This window comes from Trematomus bernacchii, unplaced genomic scaffold (genome assembly GCF_902827165.1).
Source record: "Trematomus bernacchii unplaced genomic scaffold, fTreBer1.1, whole genome shotgun sequence".
Taxonomy (NCBI): domain Eukaryota; kingdom Metazoa; phylum Chordata; class Actinopteri; order Perciformes; family Nototheniidae; genus Trematomus; species Trematomus bernacchii.
The window spans coordinates 18,148-36,951 of NW_022987909.1; the positions used below are offsets into that span (position 1 = coordinate 18,148).

The 18,804-nt window shown below is 41.8% G+C and overlaps 1 protein-coding gene across 1 annotated transcript in view; it reads left to right on the forward strand.

Moving 5' to 3' along the window:
* LOC117470222 (arachidonate 15-lipoxygenase B-like) overlaps window positions 1–17,437 on the forward strand; it is a 30,212-nt gene extending 12,775 nt beyond the window's left edge. Inside the window, exon 14 of the mRNA XM_034114916.1 lies at window positions 16,676–17,437. Coding sequence (XP_033970807.1) covers window positions 16,676–16,855 — 180 coding nt within the window. The 3' untranslated portion in view covers window positions 16,856–17,437. The remainder of the gene's footprint in view (window positions 1–16,675) is intronic.
* The last annotated feature ends 1,367 nt before the right edge of the window (window positions 17,438–18,804 follow it).

The following is an 18,804-nucleotide window of genomic DNA, read 5'->3' on the forward strand; positions in this document are numbered from 1 at the left end:
AGGAGGCTGTGTGAGTAGGCTTGTTTGAGACAAGCGAGACCTGCGCAGACCTGCGCAATTGCGATCAACGTCTTGCTAGTGCGTTGCATGATGGTTAGTCATTTTGTCCGACTTGCTCTGGAGGCTCGCCTACAGAGAAGGGTCTAGCTGCGGCCGCGGCCAGTACACGACACTACACGACACGCCCCCTACACGACACGCCCACCTGACACGACACTACGGTGGCTGAGAGACATTACCGTACATGGCAGATTAAAAGCGAATTGACGACACTGACGCTGACGCAAGGATATTTAAGCAGACATGAGGTTTACAGAGAACAGACAAACAATATGGCGCACCGAGTACAGGTAATTAACGTATTGTGGTTTTAGATATAATTACATACTATTTAGGTTCTCGTTTGTTTGTCGATGTGGCTGTTTAGCGCAGTGTAATTGTGTTTATTTTGCTAATTTGTATTTTAAATATTAAATGTAAAGGAATGGAATACATATATATATATATATATATATATATATATATATATATATATATATATATCTTAGCTCTTAGCTTGACATGCTCGACGTTCAGTTAGCATATATGCTAACTGAACATGCTCGTTCAGTTAGCATGTCAAGCTAAGAGCTAAGATATATGTATATATTTTAGCTTGATAGATGGAACAATGCATGTACTCGCATTTTTACAAGAATCTGATTTTGTGTAAGTTTTAAATATTCATTGAAGGTGTCTTTCACATTTGAATGTTTTAAAAAAAAAAAACATGTATTAGCTGCTATACTGACATGCACATATGTATAATTATATTATTATTTTAAGTGTGGTTTAAAGTTAAATTATATATAGTTATTGGGTAGAGCCAAGTAACCCAGGTGGATGCAATCAGGCCTCTGTTTTTAGATGGGGTTTGTGGCCATGCTGTAGGCCTGACATTTAAACCATAGACTGTATAGAGTGACGAAGTCCCTCCCCTTCCGGTGGACCTCCATGGGACCTTATTTCGGAAAAATTATGTATTGAAGTCAATGGAGAGAGAAAGATTATCTTTCGATCCCGTTTGAATTGTGCCACGAATTACACATATGATGTTTGTCAATTTAAAAGATAATTTTGCAAGTCAAAAAAAAAAAAAATGTGTCGTAAAACTGTGAAGTAACACATTTGTTTGTGTGAAACGCTCAATGAACTACATCTCTGGTCAACACCACACGTCACCAAGATGGCCGTCACTACTGTCTTGTCAACAAAACGATTGACTATCCTCACTATCACCACAATGAAACACGTCCTGAAGAATGTCATGCAAAGCTGCCTGCCTGCCTTCCTTTGATTCTCTCTGAACTGCCTGGTCGTTTTAATGTTTAATGTCAACCATTTGTGCAGATAGCATGAAGTAGAGAAGATCGCCGATGCTAACGTTAGCGTTAGCATTTCTCCCCCGGGCTTAAATGGTGTATTATAGAATGATCACACCGGTGACAGTACTATTCAAAGGGTTCACGAAATATGACTACTACTCTTACTGTTTAACATTTTGGGTTACTTAATGTTACTTCATGTTAAGGCTAATAAAAATGACAAGGCTGTAATGCTAACTAACGTGCTAGCTACTAGCTAGGTAGCTAACTTGATCAAGCCACTCCTGGTCCTTTCATCAGACGGGAAGCAAAAGAACGAGCAAGACCCATTGCTGGTATAATAACAACCTGGTACTAAGCACACAGGCATCTTGTTAAAGTTATCTTATCTTAGCCAGCGCCATATAGATAGATTATATCTATATTGCGCTGATCTTAGGTATCTGAATGGTGGAGGAAAACAATTGTGACATCACTTACGCGACTCTGGGATTTGTAGTCTTTCGAGTTACGTATTTTTCATAGTCTTATATTTCAACAGTTTTACGACAAACTGTGACTTTTTTGACATGGAAATTATTTTTTAAGATTGACAAACATCATATGTGTAATTCATGGCACAATTCAAACGGGATCGAAAGATAAGTTTTCTCTCCCCATTGACTTCAATGCATAATTTTTCCGAAATAAGGTCCCATTACCCGGAAGTAGGTGGGCGTGACTTCGCCACTCTATATATAAAGATTTAAACTAGCTGAAGGGCTTTCTGTTCGAACCACAGTGACATCTAGAGGTTGTTTTGTGCATAACATGTCAACCAAAAGGGTAGAGCTGGCTGAATCAGATGGAGTTAAACTTTTTTTTTTTTCAATAAGATATCTAGACACAAAATGTGCTCTACCAATTTAAATAGGCTTTAACCTCCTGCAGGTCAATCCTGGCTGCTTACATTTTTATTTAAAATCATGTTGATTTTACTGTTGGGATCAATTTAAAAGGTTATTTTTTTTTTTTTAAGCAGACCAGCTTGAATAGTGCCCCTCTGATTTTCCACATGATGTTCTGTTCAATAAATGTTCATTGAGGAAAACGGTATCAGTGTCTTATTGTATATTCATCACAGTGAATGCAGTGAATGCTGAACTTGCCGGACCATATACTGTAGTTGAAAGTACACAATGAAACACTGGCTTGCTTGTATCAAATCAATACAATTTCCACATGCCCTACCCCGGAACCTGCGGTCTTCAGACTCTGGCCCCCTGCACCAACCTGCGATCCTTCGGGGACAGAGCCTTCAGTATGGCAGCCCCCACTCTCTGGAACGCTCTCCCTGCGGAGATCTGCAACATCCCCACGCTTGACGCCTTCAAAAGGGCCCTCAAGTCTGCCAAGGTCTTTGGCCCCAAATCTATTTGTTTTGTCTGTCTAACTGTTCGTCTGACTGCCTTTTGTTATGTTTGTTTCTACTCCTGTTCTTTTTAAAGCGACCTTGGGTCTCATGAAAGGTGCTATATAAATCCAAGTTATTATTAATACATCATTGGAACGGTAAGAATCTCAGCTACAACACTGACTAAAGCCTTCCCATCTCCAGTATGCCTACATGACAAGCATTTTTATAATATATAGTAAACATATCTTTGACTTATTGCAAAATTATAAAATGAAATTCACCCCTGCTGTCATTCTGGCTTTGACTGTTCAAATGAGATGTCAACCATCAAAATGGGATAAGGGGTTCCAGAAATATCACTGTGCAAAACACACCGGCCAATTTTGACCGATAATAGTATGGGAAGGGGGGTATGACCGAACACAAGAGAAGAGACAATCATCAAGCCAGATACCAAGGTATTTACAACAGGCAACCACTTCAATTACTTTTCCTTTATGTTATTGTTATTTGGTTTTTATTAGTGCTTTTGTCGTTTTGAAGGAAATTAAAATACTGTATTGAGTTGGTTTCTTCTGTTTTGGAAGCCTTGTATATCTTTTTGGTCTTGTTAGAAATACCCCATGGTAAAACTGTGTTCTAGCAGCAGTTAAAGAAGCTTAGTTTGCTGTCTTAGACTGCCAGATGTATTAAGATGGTTTGTTCACAATTTACACATAAAACCTAAATGTTCATCTGTTTATTGTTCTTCTTCCTTTATATTCAAAGCATGTTGATTGTCTATTGGCTATATCTTGACATTATGTTAATTTGATCATACTTGCCATACATTTATTTTAATTGATGCGATTCCTTCAAAGGTTTTGTAATAGACCCCTAGTACTTTTAATTTATAAAGTAATAATAATACATGTGAATGATTGAGCTCATTAGTGGCCTGACTGGCCCTCCTAATTTGTTCCTTAATGACCCCATGATGTGATTATGTATATCTTAAAACCTTTAACAACTATATTTAGATGTTCACAAATATCTACATTTATGTATAAAATACATGTGTAGCAGTTAGACAAACATAATCAATAGATTATCTCATTAATACCTATTTTATATATTAAAAAAAAGTTTACTAAACCACCGTTTGTTGACAAAATGATTTGGGTTGAAAGTTATACTGTTGTGTCTCAAACGGATAGACTAGGTTATTAATTGATTTGCCTAATAGTTGCTTAAAATGCTACAATAACATTTGCAATTCGTTTTTAATCTGCCATGTACGATCTCAATAATAATTAAAGCTGCAAGCAGCGTTGAGCGGGTCTTCGACGCTCTGCAGGCTGTTGTCCGCACATCGAGGTGTGTGTGTAGGTGTCTCGAGCTGTTGAGGGCCGGACCATTAACTGTCATCTGAAGTCTGGTGCAGTTTGGAACCTTTTCCATTGAGTTAAGACAACATTGTGTTTTTTGGTGAGGGATGCGTTGCCATGGCAACGGCATATGGTGACATCCCATAATTGGCGTAGAGCTGTTGAGGGCCGGACCATTAACTGTCATCTGAAGTCTGGTGCAGTTTGGAACCTTTTCCATTGAGTTAAGACAACATTGTGTTTTTTGGTGAGGGATGCGTTGCCATGGCAACGGCATATGGTGACATCCCATAATTGGCGTAGAGCTGTTGAGGGCCGGACCATTAACTGTCATCTGAAGTCTGGTGCAGTTTGGAACCTTTTCCATTGAATTAAGACAACATCGTGTTTTATGGCGAGTGATGCGTTGCCATGGAAACGGCATACGGTGAGATCTCAGATTTCACGTAGAGCTGTTGAGGGCCGGACCATTAACTGTCATCTGAAGTCTGGTGCCGTTTGCAACCTTTTCCATTGAATTAAGACAACATCGTGTTTTATGGCGAGTGATGCGTTGCCATGGAAACGGCATACGGTGAGATCTCAGATTTCACGTAGAGCTGTTGAGGGCCGGACCATTAACTGTCATCTGAAGTCTGGTGCCGTTTGCAACATTTTCCATTGAATTAAGACAACATCGTGTTTTATGGCGAGTGATGCGTTGCCAGTACCGTATCAGTATGTTGTTACTTCGGCATCATTTTGAAACGTGTATTACAATTAAATCACGGTCAAATATGTCCATCTTGTTGTAGTTGTAGCCCCCTTGCCAGTGATGCTCTCTCTAGTTTAGCATACTCAGCCCGACTCAGCCTCGTTGTCTCTGGCCCTAGACCCGCGATTTTATGAGTCCAGAAAAACTGTGAATTAGGACCCGCCGGCCGGTACTAGGCCAAGTGGAAACGCAACCAAAGACGGGCCGCTGACGTCACAGCCCTCTAATGGCGCAGTTCCACTGCAGCGCGGAGCTCGCTTTAAGCGTGCCGTGTCGTGCCGTCCCCTTTTTTGGTTGTGCTTCCACTAGGCCTAGTTCCGGCGCGGCACGGCGCGGGGCCACTTTTTCACCTCTTTTCTGGCCCGACAAAATTGTGGTTCTATCGGGGCCAACAAACAGGGCTGAGTCGGGCTGAGTATGCTAAACTAGAGAGAGGAGCGCTGGCAAGAGGGCTAGAACTACAACAAGATGGACATATTTGACCGTGATTTAATTGTAATACACGTTTCAAAATGATGCCGAAGTAACAACATACTGATACCGGTTAGTAAAAACCATGAATTAATGCTTTGTCAAGTCTGCAGACAGACGGCAGGCGAAAAACCTTTTAAAATGCGTGTTTTTCTAGATGGAGATTGGCTAAGCTAACGCAGTATATGCTCTGACCGTCCACACTCACAACAACGGCCTATACAGACATAAATAAAGCAGCGACTGTATTCACCATGACACAGGCAGTCTGTGGTGTGTACTTGTTTAACTTTTGTCGAGTTTCTGAACATATATAAGGAGCTGTGAGCTCTGAGTGCTAACAGCTAACGGCTGTGTTGTGTTTCTGGAGTTTTCATTGAAGATGACGTCACGGCTCCGCCTACACTGCGTTACTATAGTAACTACCCCAGTTCCTAAACTGTAATGGAAGCGCAGCATGAAGTGAGTCGGCCCTGTTAAGGCCCAACGCGGCCAAGCCGTACCGAGCCGTACCGAGTGTGGCCGAGGCCGACCGTGTAGTGGAAATGCGCCATTAAACCGTGCTCCGCGCTGTAGTGGAAACGCGCCATTAGTGAGAGAGAGAGAGAGAGAGAGAGAGAGAGAGAGAGAGAGAGAGAGAGAGAGAGAGAGAGAGAGAGAGAGGGGGAGGGAGGGACCGGTGCCAGCATGGACCGTGTTGTTAGCATCTGGTTTGCTAGCTGCACTAATGGACATAAGGAGCTGTTTCCACAAGAAGCTGGAGGAGAGTCCTCTCCTCTCAGATTGAGAGACTCAGGTGAGCTAAAGGACTCTCTGAGTGTTTAGATACATAACTTTAGTCTAAGTTATCTCAGTGGGTCTCAAACGGTTTGGTCCCAAATTATTCAAAAGATTATTTCCGCGGCACACCTTCATATGATCATTATAGTTATAAAAAAAATAAGAGAATAAAGGAAAAACAGTTATGAAATACTATATGGCAGTAAAACAAGAATAGAGTTTAAAAGGGGAGTGATTAGTAAAATATCCATAAAGAAAAAGTACATCTGTTTACAGTTCTGCTTCATATGGGTGTTGAGAGAGGTATCCATAGATCTCTTCATTTTGCTCTCAAAGTGCACCAGATTGATGCATTTAACTTCAATATTTAAAAAACAAATCTTCCCGGGGGAGCATCCCCCCGGACCCCCCTAGAGGAGGTGAGCCCCCCACTCATAAAAAATACCACTTTACCCCTGCCTATATGCCGTGAGCTGATTATCGAGCCTTCATTGTAACAGTCGCGGGTGTACTGTGTGTGTGTGCGTGTGGGGAGTGTTGCAGTAGAATATTCCACTGTAGTGCCGCCGCCACTGTGGGCTAAGCCCCGAATGTTTTCAGGTCCAGGCGACGCCCCTGCTTAAGACAACATTGTGTTTTTTGGCGAGGGATGCGTTGCCATGGAAACGGCATAAGATGACATCCCATAATTGGCGTAGAGCTGTTGAGGGCCGGACCATTAGCCATCATCTGATGTCTGGTGCCGTTTGGACGTTTTTCCAGTGAGTTAGGACAACACAGTGTTTCATGGCGAGGGATCTGTCGCCATGGCTACGGCATATGATGACATCCCATAATTGGCGTAGAGCTGTTCAGGGCTAGGGTTAAGGACAAAGGAGCCTCATTCACTTTACATTGGGGTTGTTTGCGTGGTGCAGACACGTAAATGTAGCAAAGTTCGTGACTCCACCACGCACTGCGGTGTTAAGGAGTCGTGGTGGAGTCACGCATTCTGGTGAGACCAGGTTGGTCTTGCCACATGGCCTTCCCTTGCATAATCTCAAATATTTTGTATTTGTATTTAAGCTACCAACGTGTAACAGAACCATGTCATGTTTGTTGTTCTCTGACACAAAACATCATGTTGAATCAGTCAAAAACAAGATCATTGCCATTGGCATGATGACTTCTGGTTTGGAACACAAAGTTCTGTAAGTAAGTTTCACTTCTTTCGGCTGCTAAACCTTAACTTGTTTTTCACTTATTATCTTGTGTAATCTTTATCTTGTGTTATTTCAAGCTTTTAATTCAGATTGACATGTATGGTATGGGTGTTAGTGTCCCAACAATTCTGTATCTTGTGTAAGTGTATCTGATTATTGCAACACAGCAGCTGCAAGAGAACTATCGATTTTTAGCCGTGTGATTCTATGGATTGTTTATTTTGTTATAACAAAGGTTAAATGTTTCTCAGCAGAAAGTTAACCATCCAGTTCAGCAGTTGATATGGGAGCACCAAAAACTGAAGTTCAGGAAAGAGCCAACGCAAAATACTTCTCCGCTCATGTCTTCTGCTTTAATTCCCCACAGCTTCCAATAAATAGTTTAAAAAGTTGTTTAGAATGAGTATGATGCTTTAAACCAAAGTGTTAATGACTGAAAACCCTGGTTAACATTCAGTCATGTGATTTTTTTTTTTTAAAACAAACAGTTATCAGAATCAGAATCAGAATATAATTATCATACCAGTATATGCACTTGGCTACCAAAACATGAATAGAGTGTGGTTAAAGTATGTGTGTGATGTCATGTCAATAACAACAGAGTGAAAAGGGTCAGGGTTGGGACAAATGTAATTTCCCCTTGTGGATTTATAAAGTATTTCTTAAATCTTTAGTCTTAATCCTAAACAATTGAAAACTCTTTGCTAAGGAAAGGTAGGGAAAGCTTGTGTTCAAATATTCAAAAAGGTCAAGGAGAAAAATGAGCCATCACAATACTGCAGATAGCTGCATGTCCAAAGAAAGTTGCCATTGAACAAAAAGTAAATAAAGAGGAGGTGAGCCCCCCACTCATAAAAAATACCACTTTACCCCTGCCTATATGCGGGGAGCTGATTACCGAGCCTTCATTGTAACAGTCGCGGGTGTACTGTGTGTGTGTGCGTGTGGGGAGTGTTGCAGTAGAATATTCCACTGTAGTGCCGCCGCCACTGTGGGCTAAGCCCCGAATGTTTTCAGGTCCAGGCGACGCCCCTGCTTAAGACAACATTGTGTTTTTTGGCGAGGGATGCGTTGCCATGGAAACGGCATATGATGACATACCATAATTGGCGTAGAGCTGTTGAGGGCCGGACCATCAGCCATCATCTGAAGTCTGGTGCCATTTGGATGATTTTCATAGGAGTAACGGAAACATCTTTTTTTTTGGCGAGGGATGCGTTGCCATGGAAACGGCATATGGTGAGATCTCAGATTTCACGCAGAGCTGTTGAGGCATGGACCAGTGATATAAAAGTGAAGATTGGGGGACGATGGGACTGTGCCCATTGGATTTACAGCGACACCGTGTTTAATGGCGAGGGATGCGTTGCCATGGAAACGGCATATGATGACATCCCAGAATTGGCGTAGAGTTGTTGAGGGCCGGACCATTAACTGTCATCTGAAGTCTGGTGCAGTTTGGAACCTTTTCCATTGATTTAAGACAACATTGTGTTTTATGGTGAAGGATACGTTGCCATGGAAACGGCATATGATGACATCCCAGAATTGGCGTAGAGTTGTTGAGGGCCGGACCATTAACTGTCATCTGAAGTCTGGTGCAGTTTGGAACCTTTTCCATTGACTTAAGACAACATTGTGTTTTTTGGCGAGGGATGCGTTGCCATGGATACGGCATATGATGACATCCCATAATTGGCGTAGAGCTGTTGAGGGCCAGACCATTAGCCATCATCTGAAGTCTGGTACAGTTTGGATTATTTTCCATTGACTTAAGACAACATTGTTTTTTAAATTAGCGAGGGATACGTTGCCATGGCAACAGCTTTTGAGGAAAACTCACTTTTGTCATATTGAGGTGTTAAGGGGTGGACCATTAACTGTCATCTGAAGTCTGGTGCAGTTTGGACCATTTTCCATTGACTTAAGACAACATTGTGTTTTACGGCGAGGGATGCGTTGCCATGGAAACGGCATATTATGACATCCCATAATTGGCGTAGAGCTGTTGAGGGCTGGATCATTAGCCATCATCTGAAGTCTGGTGCAGTTTGGATCATTTTCCATTGACTTAAGACAACATTGTGTTTTATGGCGAGGGATCTGTCGCCATGGCAACGGCATATGATGACATCCCATAATCGGCGTAGAGCTGTTGAGGGCCGGACCATTAACTGTCATCTGAAGTCTGGTGCAGTTTGGACCATTTTCCATTGACTTAAGACAACATTGTGTTTTACGGCGAGGGATGCGTTGCCATGGAAACGGCATATTATGACATCCCATAATTGGCGTAGAGCTGTTGAGGGCTGGATCATTAGCCATCATCTGAAGTCTGGTGCAGTTTGGATCATTTTCCATTGACTTAAGACAACATTGTGTTTTATGGCGAGGGATCTGTCGCCATGGCAACGGCATATGATGACATCCCATAATCGGCGTAGAGCTGTTGAGGGCCGGACCATTAACTGTCATCTGAAGTCTGGTGCAGTTTGGACCATTTTCCATTGACTTAAGACAACATTGTGTTTTACGGCGAGGGATGGTGGACGATGGGACCGTGTCCCTTGGAGTTACAGCGACACCGTGTTTTATGGCGAGGGATTCGTTGCATGTCAGTTTGAGTTATGACATCATCGTGTTCCATGGCGTTTGATGGGCCTAGCATCGAGCGAACGCAAACTTTGGCGCCAAATCACGGCTGCACCGTGCGAAAGAAAAAAACTTCCGTGATAACTTTGAATTGCCCATGTCTGGAGATGCTCCCCGACGAATTTCGAGTCGTACGGATAAAGTCCCTGGGAGAAGATAGATTTTGCGCGGAGGACGAGAAACGCGATAAATCGCGTTTTTTCCGACGCCAAATTCAAAATGGCCGACTTCCTGTACGTTATTTTTTACCCCTCCAAGAGGCTTTTTTGTTCGTCTCCGCACCCTAGATATGCGTAGCGAGTTTCGTTCGTTTACGTGAAAGTTAAAGTGGGGGGAGTTTACGTTAAAAACGGAAGTGGGCGTGGCCTACGTAATTCTTTACGCAAAGTTCCGGAACCAATTACATATCGCAAGTTGCACCACTTCTGACGCGCGTGCAACATTTGGTGAGTTTTCACATGTGTTGCGGGGGTCAAAGGTTTATCGGTCGCTGTGCGACCGATTTCAATAGGGTCTTCGCCGACCTAGGTCTCAGACCCTAATAAGTGTCGTCAATTCGCTTTTAATCTGCCATGTACGGTAATGTCTCTCAGCCACCGTAGTGTCGTGTCAGGTGGGCGTGTCGTGTAGGGGGCGTGTCGTGTAGTGTCGTGTACTGGCCGCGGCCGCAGCTAGACCATATTGCGCCTACATGAGACGTTGAAATCTCGCGGGACAAAGACGCCCGCAGACTTGAGAGCGAGGCACGGCGAGGCGGCGCAGTTTCTCTCCACGGGCTGCGGAAGCGAAATGCTTGATGGGAAACGACTCGCTGGTATCTCGAGCTGAGCGCTCATTGGTGGTTTTTACCCTGTGCTGGTGATGAAACTCTCCATTGGCTCGGCAAAAGTGTGTGGTTGTTTTGTGTCAGTTTTACGTTGCCACTTCCATTCACATTTGTCATCATTGTTCCACAATGTTTATCATCATTAAATTAATATCTATATATTTTATACTATACTTGCACTGCTTACCGTTGTCATACTTTATATATCTTAGCATATTCATACAACACACTGTTCATACTAGGCTAGGCTACTGTGTATATAGTGTACTATTCATACCCCTCACTGTTTTTTCATCATTCAATTCATTCTATATTTTATTCTGTAGATTGTGTACATTACTTTTCACTTTACTGCTTTTTGCACTCCTGGTTAGAAGCTAAACTGCATTTTGTTGTCTCAGTACCTGTAATCTGTGCAATAACAATAAAGTTGAATCTAATCTTGAGCAGGAACAAATGTATTTACTTAGTACATATCTGACATTAATGATTAAACACATTTGTGCATTCTTTATAAATGCAAACCGAGTCAAGCCGACTCCGGAGGTGGCAGTATGCACCTTAAAGTTGTTTGCAATCCGCCAAAAAACCGAGAGAAGAAGAAGAAGAGGAAGAAGCCGACTCGGAGCTGTCCGATTTCAGGCGAGCTTTTTGAGACCTCCCCCGGCTGCGATCGGCTATTCTTGTCTACTTTCGAGGCGAGCCGCAGCTCGTCTCAAACAAGCCTAATTACTTTACATTGTGGATAAGGGTGGATAGCCCCCATTGTCCTGTGTGTCATGAAAGACAGCCCACACACCTATCAATCATCAAACCGTGGGGTCTTATTTCATTACGTGTTGTATCGATGTATATAGAGATGTACTACAGCAAAAGTATTCTCCGTCGGGACTTCCTGCAACAACACCACGCCGTTATCGTGATTCTGATTGGCCAGAAGACATTATCAAAGATGTTTTATTGAGAAGACGATCACTACGTGACAAAAGTTTTCAAAACCGTTTCTAGTCCGGTATTTCCAGACAAGTGGCTACTGAAATCAATCTTACTAACGGACCGTCCACACAGCAGCGTTAAAAAAATCTTGGAACGCTTCTGCCCATTCACTTTGAATGGGGTGACGTCACTTTGCCTCACTTTTCGCCGAACTGCATTGTGGGCAGCAGAGCGGAGATTTTCAGGATTTTCAGGATTCAAAGTTGAGCAATGTTCAACTTTTGAAGCTGAGGTGGAAGCGTCAGCCAATCAAATCCCGTGTATGCAAATCTGACAGTTCAAGCGCTAGCCAATCAAACCGCGTGTATGCTGGGAGAGACATACCACAGGTCATTTCCTCATATTCCAAAAAATGGAGGAGAAATTAGTGGTAGGGAATCACCCGGTGCTTTATGACCAGTCCCTATTTACCTACCGGGATATAAACCGGAGGAGCCAGGCATGGAGGGAGGTGGCAGAGACAGTGGTAGGTTTTCGCCTGTTTGGGGAGTTTATATCCAGTTTACTTCGGGCTTTTTTGCTTCGTATGTCGGGGGCGGGAGATTCATGTGATTGGTTGTTGGTGCCTTGCTCGCAAAAAATCCCCAAGCTTCAGATACGCCCACCTCCAAGATTTTTTTAACGCTGCTGTGTGGACGGGCCGTAACTGCTGTCTGTGCAATTTACTCCGCGCGAGTTGGCGGACTTTATTTTGCTTACTTTAACATCATTTTTCATGGTGGGGCTAAGCCATTTCTTGGTATGGCTGTAGCCTACCCCAGCCACACCCTGGCGCCGCTGTTACCGTTTAACTGGTGACACTGGGGAACTCGTGACGTTCTATAACGGCAGGAATGTGTCAGGGGCGTGTACTTTGAGGAGCCACGAATAACCAGGAAATACACATTTCGATCGCTTCTTCTGTTGTTTACATTTATCTTTTGGTATATTTGGCTCCATAGGAAAACTTTGATGCACATTCAGTACCAGTGTGTGAGGTTGTGGTTGCGATGCCGATATCCGGACGCGTACAGTGAGGACTACACAATGACAATGAGGTGACTGGGGATGTCTGTTCAAAACATTGCAAACGTGAATAAATCATTTCAAATATATATTTGTCTCCGACTTTCATTTGTACATCGTTGTTAATGTGATGTTTAGTAGCTTTGATAGCTGTCCATACCTTCAGACAGCCTAAAAGTAAGACACAAGTTGTTTACTCACAGCCCGAATGCAGCATCGAGATCCGTGGCAAGCTGTGATCCTCTCCGATTAAGTTGTGACAGGACTTCTGTAGCTATTCTCCAGCGAGTAAGGTTTTTATTAAATACCTCCATCCCTCTCATCACAACAACAAGACTCTACACTGTGCAGAAAAAATACAAAATAAATGAAAATAACCTTGCTGGATAGCTTAGAATGAAACACACAATCGTCCATGGCTGATATGTCACAGTAACGGGTAAAGCACAGAAAAGTCGAGCGGGACACAAGTTGAATCCATATAATGAAATTGTTATTTTATATGTATATACATATATATATACATGCTATATATGTAGGCCAAGAAAAACTTTGCATTGCATAATATCTAAACTTACATTTGGGCACTTTAAATGTAGCCAAAAATATGTGAAGCTGGCGCTTAGCCCACCACAAAGTGCATAGTTGCAACTTAGGCAGTTAAGCATTTTATATCAGTGGGTCCTAATGGTGCAAGACGGGGAAGGCAGACATAATTGCTTAAACATATAGGCTTAACCCTTTAATTGCCAGACCAAGAAAAAATCTATGGAACAATTATTTGTTTGCATTTTTTTATCAAATGGGACACAAACTACCACAAACTACTTTTTTTTTGACTGACTACACAGTGTTTTTATGAGCCTCAACCAACTGGTCGTGCTGGCGTTTTATGGTAAAAGTGCATTTTCAACAATCATCATCTACAGTATTTGTATGTATATATATAGCATGTATATATATAGCATGTATATATATATATATATATATACATATACATATAAAATAACAATTTCATTATATGGATTCAACTTGTGTCCCGCTCGACTTTTCTGTGCTTTACCCGTTACTGTGACATATCAGCCATGGACGATTGTTTGTTTCATTCTAAGCTATCCAGCAAGGTTATTTTCATTTGTTTTGTATTTTTTCTGCACAGTGTAGAGTCTTGTTGTTGTGATGAGAGGGATGGAGGTATTTAATAAAAACCTTACTCGCTGGAGAATAGCTACAGAAGTCCTGTCACAACTTAATCGGAGAGGATCACAGCTTGCCACGGATCTCGATGCTGCATTCGGGCTGTGAGTAAACAACTTGTGTCTTACTTTTAGGCTGTCTGAAGGTATGGACAGCTATCAAAGCTACTAAACATCACATTAACAACGATGTACAAATGAAAGTCGGAGACAAATATATATTTGAAATGATTTATTCACGTTTGCAATGTTTTGAACAGACATCCCCAGTCACCTCATTGTCATTGTGTAGTCCTCGCTGTACGCGTCCGGATATCGGCATCGCAACCACAACCTCACACACCGGTACTGAATGTGCATCAAAGTTTTCCTATGGAGCCAAATATACCAAAAGATAAATGTAAACAACAGAAGAAGCGATCGAAATGTGTATTTCCTGGTTATTCGTGGCTCCTCAAAGTACACGCCCCTGACACATTCCTGCCGTCATAGAACGTCACGAGTTCCCCGGTGTCACCAGTTAAACGGTAACACCGCCACTGGGTGCGCGTGACCTGCTCCGCTGTGCGTGCATCATTTCCAAAGTGCTTCCACAGCAGTGACACACATCTGTGGATAATCATTTATACGAAAATGGTTAAAGCAACCATCACTAAACGCCAGCTACACTGCATCTACTGCAGACAGTAGTAACAGGTCAGATGGGGACATCACGTTACCCTCCGTTGTGGACACTCTCGCCGCCCTCGCCCCCGCGGAGCAGCAGTCTTCGTCGGCCGAAACTACGCCGCCCCTCTGCGGCCCGCAGGTGCCAGGATACCACGGCAAAACAGAGCCTGTCCAGGTATATCTAAACAAGTACCCGCCTGTACAGTGGGGTAGATTCCACCGGGTCCGTCTGCGGCGCGTTACGGACGCGTTACGGCTGCGCCGCGGTGCTCAAGGTGATCGCGGCCACTCTAGTCAATGGGTGCTATTCCACCACACGCGGCGCGTTACGGCTCAGACGCGTCCCAGAAGCGTCCCAGAAGCGGCTCGGCGCAGGGCTTTTCTAAAATTAGGATCGAATCCTATTTTTGTCGCGGCGCAGCCGTAACGTAAGGTCGGGCAGGCAGGAAGTGGAACGTTCAGAGCTATATAGACCTATATATATATACACACACACAAACTAATTTTGCAGACCCTATCCCTCCGTAGTCTTTCAAGTAGGAGGAGAAATGCCAGCGTTCTCCTCCGGTTTACAGGCACTGTGTAAATTATATATATAGAATAATTATGATGATGAATGCATTTTTTTTACAGCAACACATCTTTGATTCATGTCGTTTATAACTGGAATATTACAGTTATTATTAACTTTGTCTGTACAAAGTAGCCTGTCCAGGAAATATGCCCAAATCAACAAAAACTGCGAGCCGGCAGGCAAGACGCTCCGCTTCTGAAATGCTTCTGAAACGCGCCTGGTAGGGTATGACGCCGGAGGAGGCCGGACCAAAACCGCGGTGCAGCCGTAACGCGGCGCAGACGGACCCGGTGGAATCTAGGGGTTGGCGGTCATTTTGCAGCTCGTGGTATAAAAATAGACAATGGCTAGAATAATCATGTAAAAATAGTGCCATATTCTGCCATGCCTGTAGAAATGTTGGGTCAAAAATAATGCATACAATAGCACAGATGCCTTCACCACGAATGGCTACAAAAATATCTCATATCCCAAGCTTATCAACAAGCTAATGTTGCAGCTGAAATGTTCTTCAGGTCACAAAGTCAACCTCACATGATGATGTGATACCAGTTTTCAAGCACAGTAAATATTTTCTTCCCAGAGTATATGATGGGACCAAGGTGATGATGTATGGTTTTAATAATACTTTTGATTTTCAATGTTTGCCATTTCAAACCATGAGCTGGTTCAAATAATATTTGCCTTGATTTACAATATGTTCTCATTTGTTTTATCAGTACAGTTTTGAGGCTTTTGTGCTTTTCCTTGCCATAGTCTACTTTGGACTATATGAAATATCTCAGGATTGCACTTTTAACACACTTGAAATGTTCTCACTTGCTTGGTTTCAAAACATAACAAATGCCATAATCTGTTCATTGGGGACCATAACATCAATGCTATTTTTCATTGCTGTTGCCGTGTAATAAAAGTTGTTAGTAGCCTTAATGGCCTACACAGTTGTTATGCTATACCACATTGCCCTTCACTGGATGTATAATGAGCTGCACTAAACTACATTTTAGCATTTAAAATACCTAGCCATTCTTTCGCAGTTATTTTGGTAAAGTAACTCAAAAGTAATATAAAAGTAGTGTAACTCATTACATTTCAGAGACAGTAATATTGTAATGTAACTTATTACTTTAAAAAGACAGTAATAAGTAATATGTAATATATTACATTTTGGAAGTAACTTGCCCAACACTGAAAGGAGCGGGTTACAGTTGAGGCTACAGACCCAGAATCAGCACTTTTGTAACAGGGCTGAAATAGAGGGGTATTAGGCATGGCTACAATGCATGATCTGTTTGGTTTTCTGAATACCCTCTTTGAGCCCCGAAAAAACTTGTGATTACAACAACTGTACACTATATTGCCACTTGTCTGTTTTGAAATACTTTTGAGCTTTTATTTTTGAATGTATCATTGATCTCATCAGGTCCCACTCGGCGAGTTCCCAGAGGAGCATTTCAGTGAGGAGATTCCCTGTCAGCTGATAAAGGATTTTCAAGGAGAGCTTGAAAAGTTAAGTGTGGCCATCAAATCCAGAAACATTGGTCTGGATATCCGTTACACTTACATGGATCCAGCGCTGATGGAAAATAGTGTGGCCATATAATGATCATAATGTGAGACCCTTAGCTGTCTGCTACATTTCGCTTAATAGCGGCGAGAAGGGGAAGAAATTAATATTCAGTTTTAAAGTATATACTGGAAAGAAACTACTGTCTGTTATATTTGTATGCTAATCTGTGATTTATATAGCATATTTAAGTTAAGTGCTTTTTAAGTTTTAAATCAGAATAAAAACGTTTTGGGCATCTCTAATAATCGAGCATTTGTTTTATGCCAATAAGTTTACAGAATATAGTTATATTTTTGTGAAAAAATACCAGCATGGTGCATATGCGAACAATTGCAAATACCCCTTTAAAAATCACAACATAGCCCAAGTTCCAAGCAAATTTGATCAGCATATTCTCTGGATTGATTATCTCTTAACTTTTAATGATTTTTCTCTATAATCTACAATTTCTTCATATTCTAGAAATGTGTTCCAATTTTGCTTTGTTGTAGAGTGAATTGTCAAGTTTGTGTCAGACTTTCTGCATGTGATACCTCCTTTGAATTGTATTAACTATCACTAAGTATTTTAAACTGACCACATTTAATCAAAATAAAGTTTGCTTATTCTACAATATTTTAATGTTTGGGAGATCATTATTATGATTGTCATTACCTATCTTTATCATATTTTATTGTTAGTTTTATCTGTAAAAATGTTGCTCTGTAGTCTGTTATAGGTTTGTAAATGTATAAGTATCAATGTATAGGTATATCAATGGTCTGCAATACATTCCCCCGCTTTACTCGCCTTTTCACTGCCATGGGATTCAATGTAAACAAATGTGCTGAAATGATGGGAGGAAGTTTTGGTAAAGGCCTATTTGGCACCATTAGTTTAAATTAGATTTAAGGAAATGACTGTAATAAGTAATCTGTGAACATTTTTGAATTGTTGATCTAAAAGAAGCCAGCAGTATTAGGAGTGAAAAGCCCATTTTGTTTTAATATGAGTCTCCACTTTCTCATGTTTTGATGGTAGGTGATAGCTAAGAAGCTTGTCTTTTGTTTGGTTTTGGTTAGGTTAGTTTAGGGTTCTTTGTGTTTAGAAGTTTTTGCTTATTATGATGCCATTTTTCTCACATCGGATGAAATTAAAACTGAAAATTAGATTTTCGAGTGTGCATTTCATGGTATGTCTAGGTTCCCCTAGACCAGGGACATAACATGAAATGTTCACAGTCATTTACTTGGCGAGTTGTAACACAAACGACTAATCGAGTGGTCAAACTTTCTGCTACAGTAATTGGCTGAAAAATGGTAGAAAAACTAAGCAAAATAGGGATGGCAATTTAAAGTGGACCTATCATGCTATATTATAATAATATAGTGTAGGACCATACCTATATAGGCATATTTATACTTTTTTTTTTTTCAAAATACCAAACAGATCATGCATTTTAGCCATGCCTCATTTCGCTCAATTTGCACTTTCTTACCCCTGTTTTTGCAAGGGCTGATTCTGTGAGAACAGCACCACCTACAGGCCTGGCATATGTACTACAGCGTCTCCAGCGCTTTCGAACGGCAATGGCCGTGGCTGTCTCCTCCTGATTGGTGGAGTTGGCCCAATAGCCGTAGCGCCACTGTCCTGACGTCAGGACAGTGTTCAAATCTGGATCAGTTTTTATCAGATCCGTTGCAGCCCCTTTTTTAGAGATTTGGGTATGGAGGAAAATAGAGAGGGTTGTGTTTTCTGACACTTGATGAGTTCCCTGGAACACCGGGGACACATATTCATGTATAAAAGATGTACAAAAGTGTATTTTGCATGATAGGTCCCCTTTAAAATGTGTCTCTGTCCTTAAAGGAGGCTGCTGCAGATCAAATCAAGCGGTTTCTAAACTAACAGCCATACAGCAGCCAGTGTTAGAGATGTTTTGACTTTGAGCCATCAGCATGTCTTTTTGACCTGTTCTAGTTGGTGAGCTTGGTGAAGGTATG